We start from the raw sequence: 11,175 nt of genomic DNA on the forward strand, positions 1-11,175 counted from the left end.
CTTTCGTGTCCGCGTATCGCGCCGGTTATCCGACGTTATATTTTGCGAACCCTTTTGCCCAGCCCCCTATTAATCCCGTCTAAAGGAATCCCTACGCGTAACGTAACGAACTTCCAGAGAACCTTCCTCACCCTGAGATCTCCCCTCCCACGCTTATCCTCCTTGCGGACTCCCCCGCGATATTGTAAGGACGTAAGTGCCACGAGTCCCATCCCCTGTAACGACCCCCATTCTGCCCCTTTTTCCAAATTTTGATTGCCACCGCGAGTGGCTGGCGCCCAGCGTTTGTACGAGAGAATTGTGTGGAGGGATTATAGAGTGAGCCCCCAAAAGGGTCACAACTGAAAATACATAATAATACTTCTAGCATAAAATGTATCTATAATGTTATTTAATTTTGTTCTGACAGGCAAACCTAACTGCACCGGGGGAGTGGACGATAAGAGTGGCATCGTGGGACATGTGGAATACACAGCACTTCCTGGACCATCCAGAGGTTAGTCTGTTACCATAAACGAATATTACTTTTGGTTTTACTATCTTTCTTAGTTGTAGACTGGTATGTTTAACAAATATTATTCTGTTGTTTGTAGAAATCCAATGCAACGACTTAGACAGACCAAGTCTAAAATAAGAGAAGCCATTGCATAATGCAGGTATGAGTTCCTATATTACTGGATATTAGTATTAAATATGCATGAGTCATTTAAAGGGAACTTTTATTTAAGTCTTTTATACAATTACAGATTGTGCTGTCCCTGGAAGAGAGCATCAGCGATCACAAGCCCAGAAAGGCCAGAAAGGTATGAAATAAGTATTCAAATATTAGGTTAAGTAATCATAAGTGCAGGACAACACTGCAAAGAATATAGAATAAATAAAAAAATATTTGAAGTTATTAACTCAAAGCGGTACAATTTAATTAATTCCATTAAACATTCCTTGTTGCATCCATATGATAAAATGGGAGAAATGTATACAATTTTATTTCCTACCGAAAGGAAATTGTTGATATTCTACTCCTTTTTTTAATCATTTGTACATGTTACTGGCCTAGGCAATATGAATCCAAAGTTGATATAATATTAAAATAATTGGGATATTTTATACTTTGCTCAAAAACGCCAGGCATTCTATACAATGCTTGCTTTTCATACAATGCTTGCTTTTCATACAATGCTTGCTTTTCATACAATGCTGGTAACATATACAACTGAAATTTTTATTTTATGTATTTCTTACGTGCATTATTTGACGTATTTTTCTTTGCAAGTACAAGGAAATAATATACCCCAGATTGATGTACTCCAAATCGGATACACTTCCTCGTAACTGGAGGTACTCTCAGAGTTATACTGAGTTATACATCCTCCATTTAAGGTCTCGCTCAGTGCGCCATCCTAGTTTGTACATATCTTCAGTCGATATTATGCGTTTGCATGTGTAAATTACACTGTGTATACGGTACACATGGCAGTAATACACATGTAAACTATATTGTACTTTATATAACTTTATATATCCTTTACAGAGTAATTTTATTGTATGTTTCCTTCTGCAGGTAATATACTGAAGATGCTCAGGGACAACATCGTGGAGAAGCCCCTGCAGCAACGAGTCTACAGCGCCGTGGCAGCGGTACTGAAGACGGCGCGGCAATGCAAGCGGCGGCAGATGGCAACGAAGGACCGCATCAAGAAGATAGAGCGTCTCGTGCAGGTAGGTGTATGCCAAGTTTTGGAAAACTTGCCAACACCCCTGCACGCGATGATTTCCGCCCAGATGCGCAACGAGGGAAGACCCATCTACGGACGACGCTTCACGGAAGAGGAGAAGGTACTAGCACTAAGTATTTATAAGCAAAGTCCAAAAGCGTTTCGATATTTGTAAAAATTATTTCTTTTGCCAAGTATCGAAACGCTTCGGAAATTATTGTCGCACATTCCACTAAGAGCTGGAATTTGCGACAACGTATTCCATGAACTCGAAGAGCGGTCCGAGTTCTTTCAAGACGAGAAAAGCAGGTACGCTATTCTGCTTTTCGACGAAATTAAATTATAGCCGTCACTGGTCTACAATCCTTCAATGGACATAGTTGAAGGATTTGTAGACTACGGTTTTTCGCGTTCAGTAGATATCGCGGATCATGCCATGGTGTGGATGTTGAAAGGCATACACGGAGTGCGACCTTGGAAGCAACTGTGGCATACACTTTTTGTAGGGGTACATCTTCCGCGGAGAGCATCGTTAGGATGTTTAAAGAATTAGTTCGCCGTGCATGTCAGGCCGGCATTGTAGTTGTATCCTCAGTTTGTGACCAAGGCAGCACGAATTGTAAGGCAATACAATGCCTAATAGATTATTCGAAAAGAAATGCCTTTCAGCAGTCCAATCCATTGCGGCATGATATAATTGTTATTGATGAAAATCAAATCGTGCCGCTCTTCGATCCTCCGCACCTATTAAAGTGCATGCGGAACAATCTTTTGACTAAAGATTTGCAATTCCATTTAGCGGATAATGTTCCACGTGTGGCTAAATGGTCATACGTGGAAGATTTATATTTTATTGATAGCAGTAATGCTTCTTCTCAGGACCGAGTTCTGAAGAAGCTTACTGCAAAGCATGTAGTAGTAGATAAAATTAGGAAAATGAAGGTTAAGTATTGCGCGCAGGTGTTTAGTCAATCGGTTGGGTCCGTCATGACACTCATGAGTCGCAATAAAGTTAAGAGTGTGTGCGGTACGCGTGAAATGTCTTTAGAAGGTGTTGGCACTGCTCGATTCATTCATTTTATGAATGATATTTTCGACAGTGTCAACAGTAGTCGTCCTGTTCCGGTAGTAGATACGAACTGTGATAGACCCAATATCTGGGATGTAGGAATTAATGTTTTTCGAAGCATGACGTTTATCAAAAGAAAGTTTGCGGATAAAGAGCGTCCACTGGTAGTACACAATTGGATTAGAACGCTACAAAATTTTAAATTTTTAACAACACTTCTAGGCAATCTTGGATTTTCTCACTTTATTGGTCGTAATTTTAACCAAGATGCCTTAGAAAACTTTTTCGGACAGATTAGACAGCATGGTACGCGAAATACTAATCCAACGTGTACTGCCTTTCACGGGTATTATAGGACATTGCTCTTAAATTCCTATTCGCAGTTGGTAAGTGCGGATACTAACTGCGAATCTGAAGAATCCGCAAACTTTTTAATTAGTCTAAAAAAATATTTGTCACCTGCTCCAGCTGCATCGATGATCGACAATTCCAATATTTTTCTAAATTACAACGTTTCGGCAGCTGCTGAATCCACTGTATTGACAGTGGTTCAGTATGTTTCACGGGGTGTTCTGAAGAAGAACACCACCTGCAAATTTTGTTCGGCATTAGTTTTTGAAATGAATGTTTCTGAAGGTTCATCGATGCGTGCTGCGTGTAGATCCTTAATAACGCAGGTAGTGTCTATTTGCCTCGCTAATATGCCACAGATAGCGCACACTCCTAACCTTATTGCGACTCTTAAATTATGCATTTCGGAGCATGTGGATTTTAAATTGATATGCTCCGAACATGGCAATTGATGTGATACATCAATGTATCATATATATTGTCAAGAATTATATAGGAAGAGTAAATCGTGTTATAAATGGATCCGAGGAGCCTGCGTCTTCGGATCCACTTATAACACGAGCTCTTCATATAAGTAGGAAGTAAGTTATGTATGGAATGTGTGCAATGTATGGAATGTATGTAATGTATATAGTATTTTGTAATGTATACAGCACGTGGAATGAATGCAATGTATACAGTGTTTTGTAATGTATACAGTGTGTGTGATGAATGCAATGTATGTATGTAAAATGTCATGAAAATCACGATACGAGCAGGATGGAGACGAATTTTCGTGCAGAAGTGAGTGAGAAGTGTGGAATGACAATCCCTCATTCTTGACTGCACTCTCAGGTAAATTGACTACGAAGTTTCGTCAACCGCGTGTGCCCCTGAACGGGAAAGGGAGTCGGGTGAACAGTTTTCCTCGCATTTGTAAACAATGTCATAACTTGCAGCATTAATTGTGACCAACTTATTGTCGATATTTTAAGCTTCTTTTTTGTCTGCTACAAGCCATTTTCCCTGCGATGTTTTCAACTTGAAGAGGTAACACCACTTTGAACGCTTCAAAATTTAAGGCTTTTTCGAGAATTTTTTTTTAACCCTTTCGATACGAGTGCCGGATATATCCGGCATCCATTTGATGACCTGTGTGTACCTGCGCCGGATATATCCGGCATTCATGTGATAGCCTGTAACTATATATAACAATACTTGTTAGAAGAAACATTGTTTTATGTTGAAAATCTTGATGTATGAAAATCTTCATACAAAATGGGACTGATCGCGGACAGAGCGCTCGTACCGAAAGGGTTCAGAAATGCAATATTAAAATAGAAAGTTCTTTTTTGTTATATGAAAAATGGCGGCTCATAAAGTAATCCTTCTGCATTAACACGTTCGCGACGGGGCCTGAATTTCGTGTCCCTGCCGTGGGGCGGGATGTAAATAAATTTGTTAATTACAGTAATCAGTTATTTCAATGCTATGACGCGACAATAGTTAATGTACCACCGGTGGCTCATCTGATCCCATGGGATAGACAAGAATGTACCACCGGTGGATCATCCCGTCGCGAACGTGTTAATTGAAGCGATCAAAGCGGTGTTACCCCTTGAGGGGTTATACATAGTCAGGAAGCTGAAAAAAGCGATTACATTGAATTAAGTTAATCGTCACGTATACACTCATTTTTTTTTTTTGTTAAATATTGATTTGTCGAGCTGCTAGGCCCGATCTCGAAGAGCACCTCCAAAAAAAGGCGTTTTGTGGTGAACAAGATATCTCTGGAGTGGATCATCTGAAATCAACAAGCAATGAAGATTTAGATAATATAAGGTAAAATCTTGTCTTTAATAGAAGGAATCAGAAAAAGATCACGTTTGAACAAAATGGCGGCTGTTCAAAACAAAATGTCATTTTTGAAAAAAAAAATGTTTTAAATTGCTTATAAACCTTCCATTAAAGACAAGATTTCACCTTATATAAACTAAATCTTAATTGCCTTGTGATGTCAGATTGAGTGTATACGTGAAGATCAACTTAATTGAATATAAAAAGATTCATTAAAATAAATGCAAACGTCTTTCCAAAAAAAAAGATTTGAAAAATCGCTTTTTTTCAGCTTCCTGACAATGTATAACCCATTAACTCGTTCGCTACCAGAGTCTCATGGGAAATATGTCCCATGACGTTTAGAAGAACAGACTTTATATAAATAGTATTTATATTAACAACATTCTAAAAAAGTAAAAGAAAGATTCTTTCAAACTGGCACACATGTGTCGTTGGGCTATATAAAAACTATCCGTTGTCGCCCATGCGTCACATATGTATGTGTGACATATCAAATTAGAAGGAAATGAATAGAGTTGGAATACAAAAAGTAAATAAATACAATTTTGCAAAGTGAAGTACATTTATATATTATATATATTATTTTGTATGATAAATTTTAAAACATATGTGACGGCTGGTAGCGAACGAGTTAAAAATAGAAATGTCGCTACAGACATACAAAAAGTTATTTCAACATTAACACGTTGAGTGCCACATACGTCATCGGTGACTGACAGTGTAAAATACGATATAAAATTAAAAAAAGGACATTGTTTTAACACTTAAATGACCGACATCTCAGCATTGAAACACGAGAAATCTCGTGAGCGGTCGTTTAAGTGTTAATTATTGTACATTGTAAGTTTCAATTTTAGAAGTGCGCTTGGCATTGCTATACCACAATACCAGCACACTTCTAAGCAGCGCGCGTGGCCTGACGAGGATTTCCTTATAAATTCGCGTGGCACTCAACGTGTTAAATTTGCCATGAATTTGAGGATTGGATATCCCTCTTGAGATGATCCTTGAAAAGTTACTATTCTATACTGTTTTATACCATTTCTTACAATTGACATTACAATAATGAAAATACAGTCCTCGTTTAGCATGGTCGGATACCATATATTTACCACCCATCAGTAAATCCCGTATGGGATACTCTAGGCCGGTAGGCCGTACATTGAGGAGTGTCAAAAGAACTCTCACAAGCCGATAAGTAATAAGGCAGCAGGGTGGTAATACACGTTTTTAAAAACGCACAACACACACCAGGTATAAGACGGCCATGCACAATTTCTTCCTGATGTACTTAGGATTATTGTAATGTTGACGACACATTGTTCATTCAAACTGAAGTAAAAAACGTACAGTAATTTTGTAGGGATCATTTCAAGGGGAACACCCCAATTTTCAAATTTATAGAAGAAATTTTTGTATATCTGTAACGACATTTCTATTTGTAAACATAAAAAGAAATATGGCTTGTAGCAGACAACAGTACAGGGTGATCCTCTCGCTACGCTACCCGAAAAGAAGTGCCGCCACAACAGAATGTAGAAGTCGACATCCCATTTCTGTCATCGTTTAGTTGACCCCTACAGCGAAGAGTCCCATTTAACCGGTGCGGAAAACAGAATATTTCCTTAAAGCCTCGTACTCAGTTGAGCATTTTTGCCCGAACGAATGCTTGCGGAGCACAAATGCTGTAGTGAATACGAGATTGAACACATTTTCACGCACACAGCCGTCTTCGCTGCAGGGACCACCTCCGACAAGTAAGCGATGACAGAAATGGGATGTAGACTTCTACAGGGTGATCCGCTTGCAGCCGGATACAAAGGAACACTGGCGACAATGAACCCCTTGACCGCATCATAAAGAGGTCCGCATTATCACGTACCAGTGGAGACTCACCCGGTCCGAGACGACTCTGTGTGTCTTCATGGTGAGGTCAAGGGGTTCATTGTCGTCAATTCCTTTGTGTCCGGCTGCGAGAGGATCACCCTGTACATTCTATTGTGGCAACACTTCCTTTCGGGTAGCGTAGCGAGAGAATCACCCTGTAGAAGCTTCAAATATCGGTAATTTTTTGGTCACAATTCAGTGCTGCAAGTCATGACATTGAATGCGAGGAACGCCGTTCAACCGACTCCCCTTTTGCCTGTTCAGATGCACACGTGCTTGACGGAGCTTCGTAGTCAGTTTCCCTGAGAGCGCACTCTTGAATGAGAGATTGTCATCCTACACTTCGAACTCACTTTTGCACGAGAAATCGCCTCCTTCTTGTTTCTACCGAGATTTTCGAGACATTCTGTGTGTGTGTGATGTACATACACCTCCGTCTATGAGTATGCAGATACTCTCTAAAACATAATGCTCTTCTTAAAATTGCACCAAACAACTTGAGATTTTTTGAGGAGCTGTAACAATTAATCTACTAGATGATGTGCTTTTTTCGTTTTAATAAAACGAAACGTTTGTCACAGTCGCGATAAAAATACTGAAGGACACTTCTTATAATTGCTTCTTTTGGGCCTGTAATGCAAATTAAAAACATACATGTTGTAGATGTAAGTAAGCTATATGCATGTTGAAAATGTCAACACGTCTAACAGTTATAAGCAATTGAAATTAGTGAAAATTATCCGCGACTAATCACGATTTTCACTAATTTCAAGTGCTTATAACTTTTATACACGTTAACGGATCTCGATTAAATTTTCAGTATGCATATGCATGCATATGACTCACAAAACTGATCAAATAGTTTCCATTGTTCTACTTTTTATTTAATCAAAATGTAATGACAAATTATAGATCTTTGGAAATGTATTTAATCAATAATTTAAATTACTAAATTTTAAATTTCTAAGAAAGTTGTATTTCAAGAAAACTAGGAACATTCGTACGATGTGATGAATTTCGTGAGTCACTGTAGCTTACATCTACAAAATCTATGTTTGTAATTTTCATTATAGGCTTGCATATAAAATTTCAAAAATTATCCTTCACTATTTTTTTTAACGATTTCAATAAATTGTAATTTTTTTAAACGACCAGGCACATCATCTAGTAGATTCATTTTGTACAACTCCTCAAGAAATCTCATTTGGTTCATGTTTAAAAAGAACATTCTGTTTTCAAGGGTGTCCGCATGCTTGTAGATGGAGATGTATGTATGTTTTGTGTGAAATGTATGTTTTATATTGAATGTATGTTTGGTATGAAATGTATGTTTTATATTGAATGTATGTTTTGTATGAAATGTATGTTTTATATTGAATGTATGTTTTGTATGAAATGTATGTTTTATATTGAATGTATGTTTTGTATGAAATGTATGTAAATTAATGTATAATAATGTAATCTGCGAGTAGAATGTATGATTTATTGTATAATTCTACTTTTGATATTATTTATAATTACAATTATAATTATATTACTTTATATGAGTTATAATTCTATTTTTTATAATACTTTTATATTATATACATATATATATATATATATATATATATGTATGTATATGTATTACAAATTTAATATATTTCCATTTCCCTTTATATATTGTTGTAATTTTTTCCCTATCATTATTTTTATTTTTCACCGTTTTGAATAAGACTGAATAAGACCATCCACACGTATATAGGGACCATGTGCTTGTGTGTGTGTGTACCTCACCGATATCATTTATATATGTTTGTATCGACACCAGAGCCGCCTGGATTTTCTGCGTCAAACTAATTTTAGTTACAGCATTAAATACGGGAGTTTGGAGGGCCTGCCCGTCGTCGCCGCAGCGACGACGAGCCGTCATTGAGCCTAGGCTATCTAATAAAGCATATCGAGAGCGGAAATTGAGAGAGTACGAAAACGATTAGGGAAAGAAAGTTGAGTGAGAGTGCGTAAGAGTTCTGGCGAGTCCCTTGCGATATTACTTTGTAAAGTACCTGAGTTTCGGCAACGGTAACCTTCGAGTTCGGAATTACGTATCCGCGTATCGTGCCGGTTATCCGATGTTATATTTTGCGAACCCCTTTGTCCAGCCCCCTAGTAATCCCGTCCACAAAATTCCTCTCACGCGTAACGTGTACGAACTTCCAGAGAACCTTCCCTACCCTGAGATCTCTCCTAGCCCTCGACAAATCCTCCTTGCGTACTCCCCCGCGATATTGTAAGGACGAAAGTGCCCGTGTCCCATCCCTTGTAACGACCCCCATTCTGTCCCCTTTTTCCAAATTTTCGATTGCCATCGCGAGTGGCTGGCGCCCAACGGTTATACTAAAGGATTGAGAGAGTGTGTAGTAACGACAAAATATTGTATAGAGTGAACCCCCGAAAGGGTCACAACATATATATATATACATTAATAAATAATTATAAGATGGATAACGAAGCCAACGTACCAGTAGAGGGCAACCGACCTATTAGCATAAGGGATGCAGCGGACATAGTGCCACCTTTCGATGGCCACAACATATCCGTGTATCAATTCACGAAGAATTGCCTTAATGCTAGGGGCATGATTTCACCAAACGCCGAATACGGCCTAGTCCAGTTAATTAAAAATAAACTATATGGACAAGCTTCGAGAGTAGTATTGAGCGGAGACTACAATACTATCGAACGGCTAATTACGGTGTTAAAATCACGATTTGCTCCTTTGTACTCATCGATACAATTATACGGAGACATGTCGAAAATGGCTCAAATGGCGAACGAAGCAGTCGTCGACTATAGCAGCCGAGTCTCCAGTATCCTGCTGCAAATTCAGAACTGTAATGAAATCGAAATTCCTAATCATACGCAGCAATATAATGTATCTGCAGAAGCCAATGCTGTCAAAGCATTTCTGACTGGGATAAAACCAGAAATCTTCAGTCGATTGCGAAATTGCGAATTCGACACCTTAGACGAAGCAATTAGTGCAGCTATCAAAGGCGAAGCAGAGTACAAAGAGAATATGATGAGAACGAAGGCCGTTCAATGCAGCAACTGTTTTGGATACGGCCACAGCACCAATACCTGCAGTAGCCGTTCATTCCAAAGGCAGCAGGTATCATCAATCCAGTGGCAGCCAAAATATTGCCAGCATTGACAGCGCCCGGGACATACGATTCAAAATTGCTGGTTCAACAATAATAACAACAATAACTTCAACAACAACAACTTCAACAGCAACTACAATAATTACAATCAACCAAGGAATCGATGGATGCAACAAAACCGGGTTCCACAAAACCAAACCCCGGTGAACCAGCATCAAAATATGGGTCGGAATCCTTCATATCAACGCCAAGGAACGGGACAACCACCGGCTTTTCAACAACCGGCAAATCAACCTTTGGCGAACCCGACTCATCAACCCCCGGGAAATCAACCTCCTAATAACTGGTACCAAGGCACCGCAAACTGGAGAAGGCAACAACCTCCAATATGCGCTTATTGCCAAAACATTGGCCATACTATTGAGCAATGCAGGAAAAAAGCGTATCAAGAAAAAATCAAAAACCAACCACAACAACAAACTACAACTCAAGAACCACAGGTACGTAAAGAAACGAACCTGTGTCTAAAAGCAAATTACGCGGAAAAGCCTCCAAGTATTAAACTCATAAATGAAAATTTTCATCAAGGAGTAGCATCACTAATGATCGATACTGGATCAGATATAAATATTATAAAAAGACATATTATATCGAATAAAGCAATAATTAATACAAATATCATCTTCGAATTAAATGGAATAACAGAAGGCTATCTTTCAACCCTAGGCTACATCGAAGTAAAAGCGCTGGATACAGAGTCCATATTCCATGTCGTGGAGGACCTTCCAATAGCGCACGATGGAATACTAGGAACGGAATTCTTCAAGAATAGCGGAGCGAACATTGACTATGCCAAATCTATGCTCATAGTCAACAATTACATCATACCATTTCAAGAACCTTTAATCACCATACCATCAAGAACTAGAACAACGATACCCATTAAAGTAGAAAACACGGAAGAAAACACAGGCTTTATACCAAAAATTGAAATACACCCACAGTTGTACATGGGAAACGCCATTGTTACAAACAGAACTGGCATAGCTTTCCTTTATGCAACAAATGTCTCTTCTGAAGAAATAAAAATTCAAATGCCTTCCGTACAATTGGAACCATACGAAGAAATTAAAATAGAAGAAGAAGAAGAAGCACCATTAGACTCTACTAA

At 38.6% G+C, this 11,175-nt stretch overlaps 1 protein-coding gene across 1 annotated transcript; it reads left to right on the forward strand.

The window, feature by feature from the left end:
- The first annotated feature begins 638 nt into the window (after positions 1–638).
- LOC123988878 lies at positions 639–2,061 on the forward strand. The gene is given in 3 exon segments (XM_046289634.1): positions 639–656; positions 747–803; positions 1,562–2,061. A coding segment is annotated over 1 exon segment (486 nt). The 5' UTR covers positions 639–656; positions 747–803; positions 1,562–1,575.
- The last annotated feature ends 9,114 nt before the right edge of the window (positions 2,062–11,175 follow it).

The sequence above is a fragment of the Osmia bicornis genome, unplaced genomic scaffold (assembly GCF_907164935.1).
Source record: "Osmia bicornis bicornis unplaced genomic scaffold, iOsmBic2.1, whole genome shotgun sequence".
Classification (NCBI taxonomy): domain Eukaryota; kingdom Metazoa; phylum Arthropoda; class Insecta; order Hymenoptera; family Megachilidae; genus Osmia; species Osmia bicornis.